Here is a 22,617-nt window from a genome sequence, read left to right as displayed (position 1 = left end):
GCAGCTCTTTGTAAATGCTGATATTTGTTGTTGCAATCACAACACATAAACACACTAGTCTATATTTAGAATATAAATTTGTGCTCTACTTGCACAGGATCAAACTAATTTAATGAGCTATTGATTTCCCTGAACCCAGAAAAAACAGTCTGGTGGAAGGACAGTGAAATAACCTTGTAGAGTCACCTTTAAAATCAGGATGTTCATTTGAAGAGAAAAAAAAAAAAAAAATCAACACTGTTCGAGTGATTATAAAAGCCAACACTCATCAGGGTTGCAATTAATCAAACCTCTTCATTATTTTGATGTAAGAGCCAACATAGCTTTATTAGTGGATAAACAATGTTGTCATCAAATAATTACCACTGATCAGCACTGATTAACACTGGAGAGTTTGTTGCTGATTGTACAAATCACCTTGACTTCACTGATATGTGTCTCTGTGTAAAGTCATAGGTCAGTGAACATTTACAGGGTGGACATGTATGTACTCATCCTTACAGTATTATTTCCAGAATGTGACAGTACACAGTAATTTATTGGATAATTAATGTAAGTATTTAATTAAAGACATCAATAATGTGAATGTGCTTTCTGCCAGCTTCAGACCCTGGGGACATTTTCCACCTAATATTAAATCTGGTTCCCAATTACCTAATCAACAGAGAGGGAGAGTGAGAGAAAGAGGAGAGGGCGACATCAGAAAAGGGGACTGGAATGTGTTTCATTGAATATATGCAACTGCTTCATGTTAGGTGTTGAGTGGGAGTTTCTGGAGTTCAGTGAGAAGCCTGAGAACTACTTCAAAAGAGTGAAATTGTATTGACAATCTGCCAAATGGATAAGAGGAAGAAAGGTAAGCTTGCTGATTTAATACATAAGGCTACAGGTGGAATATACAGTACTGTATCAGTTATTGCATGCCAGTTAGGGAGTGTACAAAAAGTATTGGGGTGGGGAGGGGGACTGAATCTAATGTTTCACTTTTTAAAAAAGCAAATCCCTCCCCTAAGTTATTTATGTTTTTGCTGCACCCTCTTCTTAATATGTATAGAAATGGCAACAAAATGATAACAAAACAATGATAAAAAGGCAGCAACTTGTTTAGCCATTAACAACCGAATGAGGAAAAACAAGGAATTTAAGCTGTTACACTCCACTTAAAGCCTTAATAGCTTCATGTTACAATAATATATTGTATTAGAAGTGAAAGTGAAAATTGGGCACATGCAGGCACAGAAATAAAATGTACATCCATAGTGAGGGAAAAAATAAAATACCCTCCCTGCTCTCCCAAAAAAATTCAGACCCCTCTCCCTTCTGCCAAAAGAAAAATTATGTTACCCTCCCTCTTTTCTGATCCTCCCCATTACCCCCTACCCATACTGTTGTTTGTACTGACCATTACCAGCATTTATTAGAGAAAAGCATCAGCTCTTGAGTTTTCAAAGCTACAGAAAAATAAACTTAAAGAATTGCAAGGGTTCAAATAATCTTTTCTTGTATTCAAAGTGTCTACTTTTAAAGAAAAAAAAACATATTTTTTTGTAAAAACATGACAGCCAAACTGCATCAACATAGAGGGACAGTGGTAGTTGGCAGTATTGCTAATTGGTACACATCCTTATATGAGTCGCTCTCATAGTTTGTTAGCAAGAGTGGTTAATTTACTTCATGAGTGATTATTTTGTCTAACCCTTGTTGCAACTATTACATGTACCTTTACATTTAAAAGTTGAAGATTCTGTGGGAAGACAATGTAAAAATAACAATGATAAACATAAGCAAAAGCACATTACTTTGTGAATTCAAGAGTTACTTCTTTCTAAAATAATACTGAACTTAACTTTTTCACAGGATCTTCTATGGAATTGAGGCTTATGGTGGTTGGTAGCAGTGGATCCTCTCAGTTATTACTAACCAATGCAATTCTTGGGAGGGAGGAGTTTTCTAAGGATGTTATCAGCATTTCTGACAGCAGGAAGAATGTTGGAGAACTGGCTGGTAAACGAATGGCTGTGATCAATGGTCCAAACATCTACGAAAAGGATATATCTCAAGTCAAGAGGAAGATGGAGCTGAGAAGGTCTAAGTGCTTATGTATCCCCGGTCCCCATGCCTTTCTCGTTGCCTTTGACATGGAGAAAATCTCCCCAAATGATATAAGAACACCCAAGCTGCTGATGAGGCGATTTGGAAGACACTGTCTGAGACACTGCATGGTTCTCCTGGCCTGTGAAGGAAATACGGAGGGAGCTGCCTTGGAAGACAGGGTGAAGAAGACTGACTGGCACCTGAGAGAACTGATCGAGAAGTTTGGTGGACGCTTTCATGTTTTCAGTAAGAACTGGAGAGATCGCAGCCGTGACAGAGAGCTGCTGCAGAAGATCGAGCGGATGGTGGCCTCTTTAGGGGGGGGGCACTTCTCGAGCAGAACTTTCCAGAAAGCAGAGGTCAGCGTGAAGAAGGAGGAAAAGAAGCTTAGGAAGCAGAGGGCAGCAGAGAATGAGAAGGTGTGGACTGACTTGGAGAAGCATTACATATCGGATGAGTTGTATCACCACAAGGATGCCTACGTCACCAATGTTTCGGCAGAGATCAGAGCCAAGGCAGAGATGGACAACGGCTGGCTCAGAACTTCCCTGGCTAGAGGGTTGGGGACAGGTATTGTTGTGGGAGCTGTCATGGGTGCACTGGTTGGGTCTATAGAAGGGCCAGGGGGGATGATTTTCTATGGGATCATAGGTGGTGCAGTAGGTGGATCAGCAGGAGGAACAGCCCAGGTGGCTATAAAGCATATGGAAGACAGAGTGGCCCCAACTGCCAGAGTCAACTTCAACTCAATCTTCATCAATCGCTTCTTTGCAGCTACTCGTCCGTGACTGCATGACTTATGTGTGACTTATGACCTATTTTTCAGGAAGGTATCTAACTGTTGCTATTGCTGCCGCTGTTGTATAGCTATCAAGCTGACTGGATACCAGATTATATAAGGAAATGTATAATTCCCTTTAGGTAGAAGCACAAACTTTACCTCCTTACTCCTTTGTTCTGTACGATATGGTTAATATCACCTATATACTATAGGTTACTACACTGTTCAGCTTAACAGCTCAAGCAGACATACTGATTTCCAAAAACAATAAATATAATGCCTGATTGAAACTGCAAATGAATTTATTTTAATGAGTTTATACATTTGTGATTTTTGAAAACACATGTTTATTGTTTCATGTGTACTTGCTTGGTAACCATATACCATTTTATTCAACCTCCAACATTTCCTGGTGTCTTGCTGCGGGCAAGGTAAACTATAATTCAGATAACATTCAGGGTGGAGTCTCCTCTGAGAGTGCCATTGTCTACAGCACTGCTCCTTCCCTAGGCAACGCACACACCTTAGTGCACCTGTTGAGTGTGAACCACTGCAATCTCTCTACATTACCTGAAACTCTGAACAGAAGCAGTACAGACTAACTGCAGCGCTACCTGGACAAGAAAGGTAAGTCCCCACAAACCTTTTTACATTGGTTTCTCTTTCATTTTTGGAAAAGCTACCTCTTTCGTAACTATAAACTCAGACAGAAATCAGTTCTTTGAATCATTCATGGACATGATTTATAACCTGAGAATGTTTCCTACATGAATGTTAAAGTACAATACAGTCAGGACAAAATTCAGGAGTTACATATAACATAAGTTTCAGTAACTGGTGATTTGTTTTGAGCTTGAGCTCCTTAATGACGTTGCAAACCATTTGGTTGCTACCTGTTTGACTACATACCTCCCATTATGTCCTCCACTTAACTTATTCTGTTCTCTGTTAGTCTATATGTCCTTGATCACAATGAAATTCTTTTTGACTCTAATGTCTGACAATAGCAATAAGAAGACACTGTGGTTGAAAATAATCAGAGGGCTAGACTTTGTATCCTGTCCTTTGTGTATCGTTATGTAATAAGAGATGGAATGCCATTTTGACGTAACATCCTGTTTGTCTGAGTGCTGCATAGCTGAGCTGAAAATATTTGCAAGTGGTTAGAAGTTATCAGAAGCAAGTACCTGTAGTCAAAATTGAATATTGATGTGATATTACAATACATTTATCAAAAACAACAAATATTTCAATTAAAAATGTATTGAATTTGCTGTCTGTAGTTGAACTTGTAACCATATGTACTCATATGTGTATATGTACTCAGTAATAAATATACTAATACTACATTTTAAATTAGATGTGTAATGTCCAAGCTCTTTTATTCTTTTCTATAATGTCATTATTTCTTAAAAGTAGGAATTCACTCCCTGGTTAATGTTCATTGCATAAAATACAAAGATGCCCTCCTTCCTTTTATCTATGGATGTTTATCAAATGATTTCTCTGGCCACTTCATGTGTTAACTGTCAGTTTCAGTTTTCTCTGCATTACCTTATTTATAATTTTAACACGACACCCTCTCAAGTACAAGAAAAAAGAAATAGAATTGGTTTTTTTCATACTTTGACGCTGACCTTTTCAGGAATAATGGCCTCTACAATCAGCCTCCTCTCCAAGAAGCACTTCCTGTGCTCTCTGTGTAGAGACATCTTCACTAGCCCAGTAACCATACCATGTGGACACAGCTTCTGCTTGTCCTGTCTTTGTCACTACTGGACACGACACCAGTCCAGATATTGCCCCTACTGCAGGAGAGTGTTTACTGACAGGCCTGACCTCAGTATCAACCGCATTCTGGCAGAAGTCTCTGACAACTATAAGAAGACTCAACCACAGAAACCACCTGATGATGAGATGGTACTTTGACCCTTTTATGAGTCATTTAATCATATGTTATATAATCTGTTAATTTAAGTCTAGCATTTTTATCTATGCTTATGTCACTGTTGCACATGTACAGGTTATTGATGTTGAGCAAATGATCCAGGAAAGGGTGCAGAAGATAGAAAGATTGAAACATTCTCTTGAGCTCCAAAAGGTCAGCTGAAAATGTCTTTATCATTAAAATCTTTGTTTATTCTTAAAAATGTATATAGTTAAATGATGATGATCATGATGTCCAATCAGAACTCTTACCTCAGAGAGGTGCGAGAGAGCCAGAAGGTCTTCTCTTCCCTTGTAAATGCTATGGAGAAGAGTCACAAAGCTGTTGTTGCAGCAATTGAGGAAAGACAGAGAGAAGAGGAGAAGAAAGTGGAAACACTGGTGAGAGAGCTTGAACAGGAGATCCAGGAGCTCAGGAAGGAGTCTGCTGAATCTGATCCTCAGATTCCTGTAAACTGTGATCAAAGTGACGATACAAAGGAAGGTACCATGGTAAGCACCCTTGCCTTCTGTACACAACATAGAGATGATGGTAAAACACTGATATTGCCTACGATCACCAGTGAAATGGTATTTTCCTCTCATGTCATGCAGAACATTGTTTCCCCTATGTGCCTCTCTGAGATGAAGGACTGGTTCAAGGTTACCATAGAAACTGACCCTTGTCTTGGGGTCACCAGAAGAGCACTGTCAGACATGATGGATAAGATAAAGGCAGAAGTCAACAGGCTCTCCAAATCTGGTCAGTAATACAATTTTTAAATGTAGTATGTCGACATTTTATGATAAAATTCGATGATAGTGACGTTCCTATTTCCTATGGCTTTTCCTTGACAGAACTTAAAAGAATAGAAAAATACACAGGTAAGGCTTTGTGTACACAGAAACGGATATTTGTGCTTAAGCTGTCCACACTGTTTGACCTATTGTAAACTTTTTACCCTCCCTCTTCCATAGTGGATGTCAGTCTGAGTGCTAAGACAGCCCATCCCGTCCTCTTTGTCTCAGATGACAGAAAACAGGTGAGGCACACAGACAAATTTCAGGAGGTACCAGATCACCCCAAACGATTCGACCGTGTGGCAAATGTGCTGGCCAAAGAAAGCTTCAACAGTGTTAGGTGCTACTGGGAGGTGGAGGTCGGGGAGAAGATTGAATGGAACCTGGGTGTTGTCAGACAGTCCGTAAACAGGAAGGGCAAGTTCTCTGTCTGCCCGGCAAATGGTTACTGGACTTTAAGTCTGAAGGTGGGAGGCCAGTACGTTGCCAACACCTCTCCTGTCACGCTGTTGGCTCTAGAACAGAGACCCAGGACGGTGGGCGTCTTTCTGGACTACACAGAAGGCCGTGTATCCTTCTACTGCGCAGAATCTGGAGTCCACATTCACACTTTCACGGATACATTCACTGACAGGCTTCATCCATTCTTCAGTCCTGGTCGCCTGCATGGTGGCAAAAATGCTGCTCCCCTAATCATCTGTTCTAGTTTTTGCAGCATCTGAACACCATACTAAACTCATAACTTATAAATCCCCAGTATAAATGCAGTTATTTTGCTTGTAATTATTTTCTTAGTGTCTATCCAGAATGTCAAATATATTTATTACATTGCAAATCCATATGAAAAACTACAATGAACCACATTTCTGTCAGAACAGAGAACAAGAGGTTGCATAAGGACTAACCCCCTACACTCAAAAACTTCAATGAAACCCATAAACAGATTGAAAATGAAAGACGAGGGTAGAGAAGAAAAGAGAAGGCACTCATAAATGAACAAGTGAGTTAAAGTCGAAAAAGAAGAGAGAATGGGTTGCTGAGTTGGATAGATGTTAGGGGCTGCAGGATTGGGACAGAGGTTGACGAGGAGCAGGGAGGGAGGGCACAGAAAACAGCAGGGCATTGTGCTCATACACCAGGCACTGGGAGACACACTCAAACACATTCACGCATTCACACACTGACATGGTCGTGCACACAAGCGCATGCTTCTGCCCACTGCCACACAGACTTGTGCTGGCATCTCGGAGGGCAGCCCCATCTCCAGTTCAGTCCTGGGTGTCGAAGCTGATCAACCCTCTCTAGTCCATCTCACCTGACCACTGAGATAGAGCTTCCCCTGCTCTCCAGCCTTCCTGTGGACTGAATTGAATTCTCAGGGCCACCATTCACAACTTCAGGCATCCACAACTGATCAACACAAGCAAAAGACCTGTAACATTAACGTGTGGACCGACTACAAGGAGAGCAGTGAGAGTCCAGTATACTTCATTTGAGGTAAATATGCTTCATTATTATTATATTATTATTTCATTTATTAGTGCATTAGTGTCTCAAAATGTCAAAAAACTGACTGAAAAACATATAGTACACATAGTGAGATGATTTATTGGAGGGAACACAAGAAATGCTTCCAGTAATTCTTCTAATTTAGCTATATCACTTTTTATAATCCCTGTTTGAGGGGTGTTTGAGGCAGGTGTATTGGATGTTATCAGTTGCTCTGTTCTCATTGCAATGTTTACAATTATTCATTGGAATGAAGCAGAACATCCAAAAGAGAGGTCTGGGGACCTCCAGGGGCCTTTCAGGGATTTCCAGGTTGTCAACAAGAAAAGAAGGAATGGTTTCTTTACTAGAAAACATGCACAATATTGTATATGTATGTAGACCTATAAGAATGATTATGCAGGTTTGGACGATTCATATATTCCAGTGTTGTACAGTGTTGTATTTTTTTTCATATCAAATCTAATTATAATAATCTCAGATGGAGGTTCTTACTAACCAGTGGTCCAATAGATAAAGCCTATCCCTTTGAAATATATCCATCTACCCTCATGAAGCAACCCCTGGAACTGATCTTGTGCACGGAGGGTTTGATTCACAGAATTGGTCAAATGTGGGTACTGAGAGCTGCGATAAATAGAAGACACGGGTCCTCTTGGCCCACTCCACAAGCATTCATGAAAGCTGCTTGTGTTCAGAGTCTCCTCATGTTTTTCTGAGATAATCCACTCACCCGGCAAGGCGTAGCTCAACACCCACAACTGTGTCAAAGAAGGCTATTCTCTGTGGTTCTTACTGGAATCCACTAAACATGGGCCTCCCAGCCTGTTTCCAAATATTTATGATAAATATATGCTCCATTAGCCTTTTCATACTTTAGAGATGTAATGCTCATTCTTGTAAATAACAAGCTCTGGGGATTTCGGGGATTTTGCAGAAGTATGTGAATAATGAATAAAAATGATTTAAATTGATTCTACTGTCTGCTTTCAGGTTACCTGTCCTTGTCTAACCTAGCTGAAGTCATTGACATCATCACCTGAAGACCGAGGATCCAGTGGGACGCAATATTCTCAGTACTGTAGACTGTCACATTTCTGTGGGACTATAAGTGGGCCCTGTGCAACAAACTGAGACTGATATAAAACCAAGACAAATCCATCTGATTCAAATAACACCTTTTGCCATGGCAACCACGGGCATGCAGTTGCTAGGCCTAATCATGTCCATTGTGGGCTGGGTGGGTGGGTTAGTAGTCTGTGGCATCCCCCTGTGGCGGGTCACTGCCTTCATCGGTAACAACATAGTGACAGCTCAGATTATTTGGGAGGGCCTGTGGATGACTTGCATCGTGCAAAGCACAGGTCAGATCCAGTGTAAAGTGTATGACAGCTTGCTGGCTTTGCCCAGTGATATGCAGGCTGCCCGGGGCCTCACTGTGTTTTCTATTCTAATGTGTGGCCTGGCTCTGGCTCTGGGGGTCCTAGGAGTCAAGTGCACTAAGTGCATTGGTGTAAACAGCCTCAAGGCCCGTATTGCTCGTATTTCTGGGGCCCTTTTCGCCATCGCAGGGTTCCTTTACCTTGTGCCCATCTGCTGGACTGCCCACTCCATCATCAGGGATTTCTATGACCCACATGTGGCGGCTCCACACAAGCGTGAACTTGGCCCTGCCCTCTACATCGGCTGGGGGGCATCAGCCTTGCTCCTTATTGGGGGATCTCTGCTCTATGCTGGGTCAAGTCCCCCTGGCATCCCAGGCTCTCCCACCTTCAGCAGTGGAGAAAGCAGTCCTCGCAGGGCACCTGCCACACAAGTCAAAGGTTATGTCTAAGATCCCAAAATGTCTGAATGCCTTCAAGTCCCAAAAAATCACCCCAATCGAAGAAAACCCCATTTTTTCTCCTCTTGATTTTGCTCCTTGTAATTATTTTATATTTAATGTTATTCCAGTTTGCTTTTTTCTTTGAAAAGCCACAGGAGGCTGTTAAGGGAAAATTGAACTCATTTTATTATTTCATACCTGATATCATTCAATAACCTTATTTCTCTGTCTGTCATTGTAAAATACAATAAAAGTTTTGGTCTGCCAAATCCTCTACTGAGGGATATTGTGTGTGTTCACATTTTTATAATTACAGATATAAACGCTCTTGAAACCTTTCTTTCAACCTCATGTGTTTGAGAGAAGTATAGTAGTTTTAAAAGGGAAATCTTTGTTTGGCTCATTTATGTAAACACTACTGTGGGTTCTGCTGAGTGGAGAAGAACAATAGAACAATGGGGATGTGTGTACATTTGCTTGTGGTGCTATATTGTTGAGAAGGGTGTGTGTGTGTTGTGTGGTCCTCCGTCTCCTATCCTCCATCTCCTCTTCCCTATCTCTGCTACCCTGTACCAGGGACAAAGAAAAATCCATTATCTTAAAAAATCCTGGTACTCCTTGGATTAACAGCAAGTACAGCAGAACAGTCTCTCTTAGCATAGTTGATCTCAAAGCACTCTCCTCCCTCCTTAAATGACATTAAATGAAAAATGTCTCAGACTCAAAATGCGTAAGCGTGTACTGTATGTGTGCATGCCTATCTGTCAGTGTCTCTTTGTTAGCGTGTCATGTGGGATGTTACAAGCCACAGCATCTTTAATTATGAGACATTGTTCAGATCACTCAAATTCTGTGCTGTCACTTTGTAGTAAATGATAATTCACAGAGACTGTGACATGATTCTGTTTTCTCTCCACGCTAAATTTCATGAATCGCATATTATACCTGGGAATTTGATTTTCATCTGCTGTAAACAATAACTTTGATCATAGTTGGGAGGGCAGACATCGCTCCCTCCGTTTTTGTTTTTTTTCTTCTTCTTTCCGTCAATAACAGCAGAAGACAGAGAAACACAATGCCACTTTATGGAGCGTTACAGCACCACAATAACAATGGATACCAGTGTTCCAAGTGCCAGGTAGTGACTCATACATGACCTAAGTAGGCCTATACCAATGTTGGTAGAGTAATGCTGTGAATACAGTGAGGCAGTCTGTGCTATTTTACTGTACAATTGTAATGGAGAAAACAGAGTGAGACAAGTGTACAATTTAGGTTGTAAATAATCAGTATAGTGTCTTAAAATAGCTTGATGGGCCAATTACCAACTACACCATAATTCAAGTAACAATTAATCATATGTGACCACTGAATCATTGATGATTTAACTCAAATATTTCACTCTTGAGCTGAAAGAAAGTTGACCCCAACCATAGGGAGGTTACGGGTTAGAGTCGACTGCAGAAAACCAATGGTGGAGCTGGTAGGGATTCAACAATTTGGTCAAGACACTTTAGGAGGATGTTTTAATACCACCACTCGGCTGCCAGCTTACCTAAGTGTCTATACATATAAAGAAAATGAAAATGAAATGAATGAATGACATGAATTAAAAGATTATTCACATTTATTTTCAAGATAGTTCTTGAGATTATTAAAGAATTTACTGACTGCAGTCTCAGTTCAGCTATTTGCCTTATTTCTGGCCTACTTAAGAAAAACATGCTGACAAAAAAAGTTGCAATGCCAGTTGTGGAAGAAGTATTGAGATCCTTTCCTTAAAAAAAAGATTCACCGCAATGTAAGAATACTACATTCTCCTGTAAGTCTTATATTATTATTATATAACTGGATTATACCAGCAGAATTTTAATGTTGTGGCTTTAAGGTTGGGATAATTTTAACTACTTTATATTTGCTACTGTTGAGTAGTTTAATTTAGGCAATACAACATATTTATATATTCTACTGTACAATGTTCATCTAGGGCTTTATAAATGTAGAGGAGTAAAAAGTACAATATTTCTCACTGATTTTAAAATTTTTCTTGTGACCCTTAAAAGGGGCCTGATCCCTTGGGTGGGAACCACTGGATTAAGCTGTATATAAAGGAGTTTAAAATACCTCAAGCAGCTACAACATTAAAATGCTGTTTACACATTAATGCATTATTAATAAAGTACTTTATTAAATGGATTTAATATATCAGTCACAGGGGCAGAGTACTTTTACTTTTGATACTTTAAGTAGCTGATAGTAGTCTCCCAATCCTGAGTCACAGTGATTTGACGACCGTGGCTCAGGAGGTAAAGTAGGTTGTCCACTAATTGGAAGATCGGCAGTTCGATCCACGGCTCCTCCAGTAAATTAGTATGAATGGGTGAATGTGAAATGGAGTGTAGAACACTTTATGGTCAGAAGACTAGAAAGGCGCTATATGAATGCAGTCCATTTATCATGATAATACTTCTGTACTTTTGCTTAAGTATGGTTTTAAATGCATGACTTTTGCTCGTAATGGAGTATTTTTACATTGTAGTATTGCTTTTACTAAGTAAAAGATCTGAGTACTTCTTCCACCACTGTAATATTAATATTGTGCTGTTACAAATTCCCAAACAAAGTTAAGATTAATTAATTTACAACAAGCCATTTGCCAAACAGTCAGGTTTATTGCTACTTTTACTTTAAGTCTCCCTTCACTCAAAAATTTGTTTTTCCTCTTGTTCCTACAGTTGGATGTTTGAGCCAGAGGACTGTTTTCACATTCATCTGCTGAAAATGGAAAGTTTCTCTCTGTTCACTGAAAACCAGATTTTAAGGGGTGGGCCTACAAGCATGATTTGTGACATCACAACTAGTTTGTGATGTGGAAACTTGAAACCTGCAGCGCACATACATTGAGAATGGACTTCTGTAAACCACTGTTAATGTTCTTACTACCATATCACATCTGTAGAGAAGTATTTTGACTGACGCATTCATCAGTCACTAGAAGGAGTACATCCCTCTGTTGTTGGTGGTGTTTCTATGGCAGAAGTGGGAAGTAGGAAGAGCTGCTCAGAGCCTAGGTTGAGAAGTAATATTAGAAATTGGGTTGAGAGGTGGGAAAGAACTTTATTTATTTCTGTTACTTTCATTTTTTAAAATGTTATATCTAATAATTTAGGGTAGATAGGAGAACTGAGTCATTGAGTCTTACTTTCAATCCAGTAGAAGGCGGTAATGCAACATTGTGTATGCAAACCGCCTCTGAAACCAACGAAGAAGAAGAAGCAGAAGCAGGAAGTGCCGTACAGCTGTGCTCCGTGGCTAACACAGAAGAAGCTAGCAGGCTAACCTCAGCGGCGAAAATATTAGGATCCGTTGACCAAACAACGCACCTCGACAGCCACTTTGTGACTTTGAATCTAATATGGGGAAAGGCGGAGGTACATTTGAGAGGCTTCTGGGTGAGTTATAAGCACATTCGTTAAGTTGATACTTCATTTGGCAAGTATGAGTTAAAGTGCGATGTTTTCCAGCGTATTGTTTTGAAAGACGCTGGGGCTGTGGCTCTCAGGCCAGCTAATTTTAGCCTGCTAACAAATCCGCTGCTATTGTTTGGAGGCCCGAAATAGGTTCACTAATTTTAGCAAACTGATTAAGTTGAGAACACGGTAAATTTTACTTAAAGTGAAATCGAAACTTCGTTACCTTTATCTTGTGATATCGCCGTGCTATTAGGTAAGCTAGCATTAAACAAGGCTCTTGATTGGCTTCAAATTAGTTCATAATATATCAACGCCAGCTAGTCGTCCACACTAACAGTGTAGTAATGTTAATATATAACAAATGACATGGATTGAGTGTGCAAGAATACCAGGCAGCCAAACACAACGTTGTCATTTAGTCAGATATCTATGAGTTTAAGTGTTGAATTCATAAGATCACAACAGGTTGAATAAGTTAGCTATCTGCTAGATGGATAAATTAGCTATTAATCGATTCCCTGGTCAGATCAACGTTACTCTGACCCTCCATTAAGATAAAGTTGGCAACTTGACGTTAAATGCTAGTGTTTGTTAGCTTACCCAAACGGTAACCCAAGAAAAAAAACTGTCATATTGAGGTTTAATGCATCATATCGAAAACTGACAATTACGTCAGATAATAACAGTGACTTTGAGGAGTAATTAATGACTGTCAGGCAATTATTTATTGCTAATTTAACCTGCTTGAGTGGTAGTGAAGATAGATGATAGGGTTAACTTCGTAGTGCCTCCTGGCAAAAAAGGGTCTGCTGACACCCTTTAAAAGCCCTCCTCCTTCAACTCTTTGCATTTTATTTACTGTGTCTATGCTGGAGTATTACCAGGTTTGCCATGTGGTAATTTGTAGTGTGGTAACAAAACGTGGCAATTTTGTAATATACACCATGTAAGCACAGTGTCAGCTTACATAATGAAGGTCTGAAACATTTGACACAGGGACTGTCTTCAAAGTCAGGACCTCCAAGAAGATCAGGTGCAAAGCAAAACCCACATTAAAGCCTTTATCATGTCCACTGCTTTAATGTTACATGTTCCCAAGCAAAGTTATAATTAATTAGTTTACCATAAACTGGTTTCTATACAGTCAAGTCAGGGTTTTTTGGGCTCTTGGGCCCTGTGATAGTTGACAGCTTCGCCGTGTTGGTAATATGTGTTTCTTACCAGGTAATAATGACAAGATGATTATATATTGGGAATGAGTCAAAGTACTTTCATAAGATATTTAAACACATGACAATTTTGAGAAATGCTGTGTTCATGTGATGACCGAACAGGTTGAAAAAAAAATAGTAGTCATTTAAAAAATGTATATTAATTGTACGGTATCCTTTATAAACTAAAAAAAAAGATATCACGGTTATATAAAAAAGTCAACCCCAGATGATAGCTTGTCTCACATCACAATATCACATAGTGAAGGTTATGAAGTCTGGAAGCTTAACAGATCCAGTATGTGTCTGTATGAAGTGCTTGGATTTACTACAGTCATCTCTCATTTATGCCACAGTAATAATATCAATTCTCACCGAGAAAATATCAGTGTGTGATTATATTACATCAAGGGAAGCATTACCAACATCAGGAGAAAGACAAAATACATGTATGTTGTGTATCTATGTAGCCCAGGTGAACATGGTTTCCATAAAGCAAGTCTATCACACGTCCAGGCCTGTAATTAGGAGAGAGGGGGAGGCTGGTTATTTATTGTGCTATCTTGGTTTGGTGTAGCAGATATCTTATGGTTGTTATTTAAATAGGCATTATGTACTGTATGTTAGAGCTTTAACCATCTGTAATAATTTCAGATAAAGCCACCAGTCAGCTGCTGCTGGAGACCGACTGGGAATCCATCCTGCAGATCTGTGATCTCATTCGACAAGGAGACACACAGTGAGTGATTCTGCCCACTTATCTGTACATTCATATACCTAGCTGCTGAAGATGAAAATAGCTCAACCACTTGAGTATTATGTTTGTCATTTATTTGTAATGAAGAAAACTGGGCATGCATGCTTTTTCTGGTTTAATTTATCACATGTACTGGACTGTATTGAGAAATATTTGTTTTTGCCCTTACAGAGCTAAATATGCCATCGGGGCCATTAAGAAGAAATTGAATGACAAAAATCCACACGTTGCACTCTACGCACTCGAGGTAAGATGTGTTTACAGTGGAAACTGTGCAGTTGAAATGTTGCTGCTAAATTATTTCTCAGCTGGTGAAAAATACATTATATATATATATATATATATATATATATACATTATATTTTTTTTACGTATTTCTGTCCTCTCCACGAGTGTATTCTTTTGTCAAAATAACAAAATACCTCTTTTTGGGGAGAAGGTTGCTTTGCTATAACATGCATAATAAAGAAAAAACGACTTGGCCTTACTCTCCAGGTGCTGGAGTCAGTAGTGAAGAACTGTGGACAGACAGTCCACGATGAGGTGGCGAGTAAACAAACCATGGAGGAACTGAAGGATCTGCTCAAGGTGACCTTTATTTTATTTGTTTCTTGATTTTTATACCTCAGTTCTGCCCAGTTTGCAGTGTATTGTCCACAATCACATTCTTTTCCCAAGTCACTGTGATCCACTTCCTTAAAAGACAACACATAAGTTTTTTTCATTGTGAAGCTGAATTTGCTGACAAGGGTGAACTTCATAGAATCAGGTTAAATAATATCTGTGCAACTCCACCATCAAAGTAATGGGTAAACTAGTAGTTTTTATAATAGACAGGGTGATTTGCCTGCTCATATTCTGGCTGGAAGCCTCATCACCTTTTCCCACCCTCTCTTCTTACCGATAGCTGCTCACTGTTGACATACAGCCAGCTGCATTTCGGCATGAGCCAGCAATATTTGATTGGATCCTTGCTGTATCATGTGACACAGGCTCCTACAGCCCGTGCCGGTATCGACTTCCTGATGATGTCATTGTCTTGTGACAGGAAGGGATTTTTTTTTTCAGACCAATGCAGGGGACTTCCCCCCTCAGTTCTTGTCATCAAACACAATGTTTTTTGATTCAGTTAGTGTTCCAACAGCTCAGTTTACCAATGTTATGTGACAACAGGAATGAATAAGATGAATATAAAAAGGACTTAAAGGTGTAAAGACACATTTTTGTTAAAAATTGGGTTCTTTTACTGCCAGAAACAGACGGAACCAAATGTCAGAAACAAGATCCTCTACCTGATTCAAGCCTGGGCCCACGCCTTCCGCAACGAGCCCAAATACAAGGTGGTTCAAGACACTTATCAGATCATGAAAGTGGAAGGTAAGCAGATACGTGGGCTTATCTGTATTTTCTCTTAACTTTTTAATGTCACTCTCACCTGAAATGGAAACTAAGGGTCTCTGAAAGTATAACAGACGCTCCCCACAAGCAATAACACGTCTAAATTTATATATTCAGGTCATTTATTCAGAGCGAATACTTCCAATTTCAACAATGTTTTAATGTAGAAAACAGATTTTAGCTGTATATTGTGTTAAACAGCAGTTATAACATATTCTTGTTTACTACTCTTATTAGAAGAATATAATGTATGTTTAACATTGTCTGTTTTTACTTTCTCACAGGTCATGTGTTTCCTGAATTCAAGGAGAGTGATGCAATGTTTGCAGCTGAAAGAGTGAGATGCTTTGTTTTTCTTATTTCACTTAAGTAGAGTTAGGTTTATTAAGTGGGTGATATTTTTGGAATCATGTTAAGTTTAAATGGTGAATTAAAAAAAAATAGGTGAGGAGAAGAGAGGATGACTGTGCACAAAGCTTTTATGAGTTATTGTTTCACCATATGTGTAATAACATGTAATGGTCTGTGTGTCTGTCCAGGCTCCTGACTGGGTTGATGCTGAGGAGTGCCACCGGTGCAGAGTCCAGTTTGGGGTTATGACAAGAAAGGTAGGCCGGGCTTTCTTGGAACTAGGGCACTATGGTTTCCTTCATTCAGTTACAGCAGCGTGTGTGGAGCATATGTTTATAGCGCATGTGCAGAAGTTGACCTCGATTTGTGTTTGCTTTTGTTTTTTTGCTCTTCCAGCACCATTGTCGAGCCTGCGGCCAGATTTTTTGTGGCAAGTGTTCGTCTAAGTACTCCACCATTCCGAAGTTTGGCATAGAGAAGGAAGTGCGTGTGTGCGAGCCGTGCTTTGAGCTGCTTAACAAGTGAGTCCCCAGATTTGATGACGGTACCACCAGAATTAGCATGAAGTTTTTTTGTCTCTGAGCGTGAATTACAGCGGCAGCGGACGCCACCACTTTGTCTGTCTCCTGCAATGTGGACAACTCTTTCATTAGCTGCTGTATGACATGAAAGCTATTCTTTATTTTCCTGCTGTTGTTGTGCTGTATACTTTTTTGAAGAGCCTAAATATGTATCGCTCTTAGCTTGTTTCTCTTCTGTGCTCGATCACTGTTAACATCCACAGCTATTGTGTGTTGGTGAAAAATGTAATGCTGTATCTTGTCTTTATTCATGCTATGAACTTTCTTTGTGTGCATATGTTGCTTTTTTGTTTTGCTTCCTCCTAAGAGGTTATATTTTCAGCCCTATTTGTTAGTTATTTAATTAGTTATCTTAAAAACACATTTAACTTAAAATTCAGTGCAAAAACATTGACTGAAGAAGAAGTGATTAATTTTTTGGAAGAACACTGCAACTATTTGGGCTTTTATAGTTTACTCTTTGACACATTTGACCTTTTTATTTTTTGATATTTGATACATATATGTCACTGAGAAAAGTTATTGTGTTTTGATAGTCCCTAACATCTTTTTGTCATGGCCTACATGGCACACATGGCCATAATTTAACAATACATTTTGCAATTTAATGGTGTGCATTAACTCTGAGTAGTACTTCAAATTTTTATTGCATTTGCCCTATAAATATCTATATAACAATACAAAAATTTAAAGAATTTAGCTATTCTCCAAAACTCAGCATTATTGTGTGTTCATATGCATGTTTAGATGCAGATTAAGGCTGGGTGAATTTTATTTTCAGTTACGATTTTGGCTCTGGACGATTATTTCCTTTCATAATAATGCTCTCGTTTTGTCTTGTGCTATAAATCTAGCACTTAATAAGTTCAAAACACATATACAGCGGGATATTTGTATGATTTAAACAGCTGTCTGTGCAGATTACACTTCACTAAACGTGACGGAAATAGACTTGGAGTGTAAAAAAATGCAGGGAGACGCATGTCACTCATGCGTGTCTCGGACTCTGTGTGGATTGATACATTTAATAAAATGGAAGCATTTCTGTTCTGTGAATCAATGAGTAATCCTGTTAAATAATCGTGATTTCAATATTGGCCAAAATAATGGTGATTATGATGTTTGCCATAATCGAGCAGCCCTAATGTAGATACATCAATCGGCATGCTCTCCTCCACTAATTTACAAGGTTTTTTGTCCTTCCTGATCCCTTTTCCTCACCAGCCACCCCTCCCTCTCTCCTCCACTTAGGAAGGCTGAGGGGAAAGCGCCGACCTCAGGCCCCGCCGAACTGCCTCCTGAGTATCTGACCAGCCCGCTGTCCCAACAGTCACAAGTAATGATTTTAGAAACTAACGTAGAGAAATGAGATGGCTTAGTTGATGGTCAAACTTTGAAGTTTAGGTACTGAGAAAATATATCTTTATATGGACTTCTTGTTCTATAGCGACATGTAAACGTGTATTTTAATGATCATCTGATGATCTCCTCTCCCATCATTTCCACTCTCTGGATCCTACTATGGCTCTGTTCTCTCACCAGATGCCCCCAAAGAGGGATGAGGCAGCTCTTCAGGAGGAAGAAGAGCTGCAGCTGGCCATTGCCCTGTCCCAAAGCGAGGCTGAGGAGAAGGAGCGGATGGTGGGTTGCACAGCTGAAATTTTATATTGTGCTTTTACAGCCTGTTTAAAGAGAAAAACTGCTAAATGTCTGTATTTGTACCTACAGAGGCAGAAGAACTCGTACTCAATGTATCCCAAAGCTGACCCCACCCCAGTGACTTCCTCAGCACCACCAGTCAGCACTCTCTACACTTCCCCCGTGGTAAGACTTCTTCTCATGCTGCTTTTCTCTCTAGCAAACATTTTTTCATCATTGTAACAGGATTCAAACAAATTATTGAAACGTGCTCTCTAACTGACTTCTATGAATTATATACTCTCTCCAGAATTCCTCTGCTCCATCAGCTGAAGATATTGACCCTGAGGTATATGTCCTTCTCTTCTTAAATGTCTCCATTATTCTATACAAATGGAAATGCTATATCATAATACTGATATTAATGTATTACACTATTCCAGCTGGCCCGTTACCTGAACAGAACGTACTGGGAGAAGAAACAGGAAGAGGCTCGCAAGAGTCCCACCCCATCAGCCCCTGCTCCTGTGCCATTGGCTGAGCCCCTTCCGGCAATCACTCAGCCTGTAGAAAGTCATGTCCCTGTCCCTGTGCAGCCAGTCAGCATAGTGGAGGTAGGTTGAAACTTTGTGCTGTGAGAGTAGATGTTAGTTGTAGTATTTTTTTTTTTATGTCTAGCTGAACTGGTGTGGGCAAACAACAAATGACACTCTGTGCTCTGCTTCCCTGTTGTTTCTGCCTTCAGCAGCAGTACCAGAACGGGGAGTCAGAAGAGAACCATGAGCAGTTTCTCAAGGCTCTGCAGAACGCCGTCACCACCTTCCTTAACCGCATGAAGAGCAACCACATGCGTGGCCGCAGCATCACCAACGACAGCGCCGTGCTCTCACTCTTCCAGTCCATCAACAACATGCATCCACAGCTTCTGGACATCCTCAACCAGCTGGATGAGAAGCGATGTGAGTACTAGTTGTGCACTACTTGTGTATAAATTTTTATAAATTTATTGATCTCTGTGTCCCCATGTGTCCAGTCTCTAAACTGTCACATCATGTATATTGTTTGTAGTGTACTATGAGGGGCTGCAGGACAAGTTGGCTCAAGTGCGCGATGCTCGGGCAGCCCTCAACGCCCTTCGCGATGAACACAGAGAGAAGCTGCGCCGTGCCGCAGAGGAAGCAGAGAGGCAAAGGCAGATCCAGCTAGCACAAAAATTGGAGATCATGAGGCAGAAGAAACAGGTGATGAAACAACTCCTCCACTGAGAATGTAGAAGTCGATGCGCATTATCATGCTTATAAGTGCTTGCTTTTGTACTGCAGGAGTACCTGGAGATGCAAAGACAGCTGGCCATTCAGCGCCTCCAGGAGCAGGAAAAAGAGAGACAGATGCGTCTGGAGCAGCAGAAGCATACAATCCAGATGAGAGCTCAAATGCCTGCTTTCTCCCTGCCCTACGCCCAGGTACACATAGTGTCTACTATCATCTGCTGTCAAAATAAACTATTTCCACAAGGGGATCCAGTCAGTGAATGAACCTGACCTAACAGAAATCAAATGTCTCACAGTTCTTGGGAGCAGAAATATATGAATAAGGAATATATACAAAACTATGTATGTATGCACATGAAAAGCTGCAGACATGAGGGCCTGCATGGTGTATGATTGAGCAATAAATGCAGTCCAGTATTAATTATGAGCTTTGTGATTCCCATCAGCATCACATTTTATTGTATTGGTCAGGTATTATCATTTAAATGAAATGGGGATTTACACCCCATATTTACCTTTTCATTGATGTGCATTTACACAGATGCAGTCTTTGCCGCCCAACGTAGCAGGAGGGGTGGTGTACCAGCCTGGTGCTCCACCCAGCTACCCAGGCACCTTCAGCCCTGCTGGTTCTGTGGAGGGTTCACCTATGCACAACATCTATATGAACCAGTCTGGGCAGACTGCACCACCACAGTACCAGGCCATGCCTGGTCCTGCTACAGGTGAGGATGTCAACTACACAGCTAACTTGAAATATAGAAGGAACACTTAATAAGAATCCTTTTCATTAGAAACGGTTGCCCTACTGCACTACATTCAGTCATGAAACATTTAATAAGATACATAAAAGTTTTATTCGCACATGTGTGTGTTTATGTGTGTGACTGACTGTCCTCTCTTTCACTAGATCCCAATATGGTTAATGCATACATGTACCAGGCGCCAGGCACCAACGGGCAGCCTGCTCCTCCTCCCGGTCAGGCCCCTCCCACTACTAGTCCACCCTACTCCAACTACCAGCCCACACCTACACAGGGCTACCAGGTCTGAGTGACTCTCTTTGTAGCCCACTTTTCAGTTTTTGATCACCGCATATACACATATACCACTACCAGACAAATAATCATCCCACTAACCGTCGTCCCTGTTCTGTGCAGAATGTGGCGTCTCAGGCCCAGAGTATGCCCCCCATGTCCCAGGCAGCCCCCACCAACGGTATGGCTTACATGGGCTACCAGCCATACAACATGCAGAACATGATTTCAGCATTGCCAGGACAGGATCCCAATATGCCCCCCCAACAGTCATACATGCCAGGTCAACAGCCCATGTACCAGCAGGTAAGTCACTTATTTCCTCCTTTACTAACAGGTATTAGCAGTAAGAACATCTGATCTGTCTAGTAGACGGACACAAGAACCTTTAAGTTAATCATTAGTTGGTGTCTTCTCAGTCCTGCCTAATCTTATTATTTTTACTTCCGCGTTCCTTTCCTGCTAGGTGGCTACCCCTGGTGGCCCGCAGCAGCAGCAGCAGACACAGCAGCAGGCCCCTCAGGTTGTGCCGGGCAGCGCAGAGGCACAGCTCATCTCCTTCGACTAAAAGCTCACACGCCGCAGGGTCTGATACACTACGCCCTCTCTCTCTCTCTCTCTCTCCCCCCTCCTCCTTTGGTCTCTCCCCTCCCTCTCCGGACTCTGAGGATGCCCTCTGGAAACAGTCACACCTACCTTCCACCTTGTTGTGATATTGTGGCAATGTGAAATATCGTGATGATGTTGCAGAACTGCTCTCCTTGCCAGCCCCTCTCTCCCCCACTTGAAGTATGGGATTGGGGGGGGGGGGGGGTAAAGCTGCAAGGGAGGGCACCATAACCCAGACCCTTTCATCCTCTACCTTCGTCTTTCCAGCTGATATGTATGTAGTATTTCCTTATTAAATCAATAACTGAAGCTCAGAAATAGTCAGTGGTATTAAAGTTAAAAACGAATAAGAAAATACGATAATAAATGAGGAGAAAAAAAAGACAAGACATAACCATCCATTGTCTCATATTTTTCTAAAGCGAAATTTGCATGTTAAAATTTTATTGATTTTTTCTGGAATGGAAGTGAATCATTGCAGCCTGTCTTCACACTTTTGGCAGTGATCGGTAGACATCCGTATGTGCTGTTTAAGAGATCGTGGGTGTTTTAGATAAAGAGTGAGGTCAAGGAAGAGAAAGCACAGTCAAAGGCCTGATATAAACGGCACTAACTCACGTCTACATCAGGGTTCACAGCTTGACATTCCAGTTGTAGATTTCAGTTCCATCCCTTCTCATGTACACAGACACACACAATCTAGGGTCATTTTTATCTTGTTTTGGCATTTATTTGTTGTGCACTTGGAATATTGAGTGTCTTAATGTAGTTTTAAGATAATGAAACACATGGCAGGGATTGTACATTGTGGGAGAAATGTCAGAAAATTAACTGGATGATTGTTTAATCCTCACTGAATATACTTTTATAGATTAAATCATTGAAATTACACTGCTACTGACTATAAAATACGGATACTAAAAGCCACAATCCAGCAACTCTAATAGCAGCCTCCATCTCTTTATTAAAATGACTTGTGTTACATAAATTACCATTATAAGACAAGACTGAAAGAAGCAAAGGACCATAACCTATAATTAACTGCAAATTTCCTCCAAGTGCATTTGGTTGTAACTGTCACAGACAAGGAGATCTACATGGTGACTACAGGTGGGCACTCCTTTCTAAAGTGCACTTGGCTCTCCAGAAATGTGCGAAATGCAGAGCAAACATGATGTGCCGCATGTATGTATCACACACATAATCAGTGATTTCTGTAACCTTTCATTTTCCATCTGTGAACTTCTTTATTCCATCATACTGATCTGTCTGACTTTAAAGTAATTTTAAAATTATATTTAATAAATATCTGGTTCTTATTGTCCACTTGATTCATCTTTTTTTTTTTTGTATAT

The 22,617-nt window shown here is 40.4% G+C and overlaps 4 protein-coding genes across 8 annotated transcripts; all 4 read left to right on the top strand.

Moving 5' to 3' along the window:
• The first annotated feature begins 476 nt into the window (after positions 1 to 476).
• Positions 477 to 3,156, top strand: LOC137167879 (GTPase IMAP family member 7). Its single transcript, XM_067570211.1, has 2 exons — positions 477 to 856; positions 1,858 to 3,156. The coding sequence occupies exons 1-2, from the start codon at positions 838 to 840 to the stop codon at positions 2,880 to 2,882; spliced, it is 1,044 nt and encodes a 347-aa protein (XP_067426312.1). The 5' UTR covers positions 477 to 837; the 3' UTR covers positions 2,883 to 3,156.
• A 194-nt stretch (positions 3,157 to 3,350) lies between these two features.
• btr02 (bloodthirsty-related gene family, member 2) lies at positions 3,351 to 6,324 on the top strand. The gene is made up of 7 exons (XM_067570203.1): positions 3,351 to 3,502; positions 4,521 to 4,795; positions 4,899 to 4,976; positions 5,066 to 5,314; positions 5,417 to 5,564; positions 5,660 to 5,686; positions 5,780 to 6,324. Exons 2-7 carry the CDS (start codon positions 4,526 to 4,528, stop codon positions 6,322 to 6,324), a joined length of 1,317 nt encoding a protein of 438 aa, XP_067426304.1. The 5' UTR covers positions 3,351 to 3,502; positions 4,521 to 4,525.
• Positions 6,325 to 8,297: 1,973 nt separating this feature from the next.
• On the top strand, positions 8,298 to 9,212 carry cldnk (claudin k). Its single transcript, XM_067570217.1, has one exon. The coding sequence runs from the start codon at positions 8,298 to 8,300 to the stop codon at positions 8,943 to 8,945; it is 648 nt and encodes a 215-aa protein (XP_067426318.1). The 3' UTR covers positions 8,946 to 9,212.
• Positions 9,213 to 12,224: 3,012 nt separating this feature from the next.
• On the top strand, positions 12,225 to 22,586 carry hgs (hepatocyte growth factor-regulated tyrosine kinase substrate). 5 transcript variants are annotated; one of them, XM_067570198.1, is made up of 20 exons: positions 12,225 to 12,388; positions 14,275 to 14,359; positions 14,549 to 14,624; positions 14,873 to 14,965; positions 15,631 to 15,754; positions 16,060 to 16,112; positions 16,315 to 16,383; positions 16,523 to 16,647; positions 17,959 to 18,043; positions 18,250 to 18,348; positions 18,436 to 18,531; positions 18,656 to 18,694; positions 18,789 to 18,959; positions 19,094 to 19,304; positions 19,414 to 19,586; positions 19,668 to 19,808; positions 20,158 to 20,341; positions 20,527 to 20,663; positions 20,777 to 20,959; positions 21,120 to 22,586. In XM_067570198.1, exons 1-20 carry the CDS (start codon positions 12,352 to 12,354, stop codon positions 21,219 to 21,221), a joined length of 2,283 nt encoding a protein of 760 aa, XP_067426299.1. In that variant the 5' UTR covers positions 12,225 to 12,351; the 3' UTR covers positions 21,222 to 22,586. The 5 variants fall into 5 exon arrangements, with proteins under 5 accessions (XP_067426299.1, XP_067426296.1, XP_067426297.1 ...); XM_067570195.1 differs by having other exon boundaries at positions 17,932 to 18,043; XM_067570196.1 differs by having other exon boundaries at positions 12,226 to 12,388; positions 15,637 to 15,754; positions 17,932 to 18,043; positions 19,091 to 19,304.
• Positions 22,587 to 22,617: the final 31 nt, after the last annotated feature.

The sequence above is a fragment of the Thunnus thynnus genome, chromosome 17 (genome assembly GCF_963924715.1).
Source record: "Thunnus thynnus chromosome 17, fThuThy2.1, whole genome shotgun sequence".
NCBI classification, from domain to species: Eukaryota; Metazoa; Chordata; class Actinopteri; order Scombriformes; family Scombridae; genus Thunnus; species Thunnus thynnus.
This window is presented reverse-complemented; position numbering and strand designations above follow the sequence as displayed.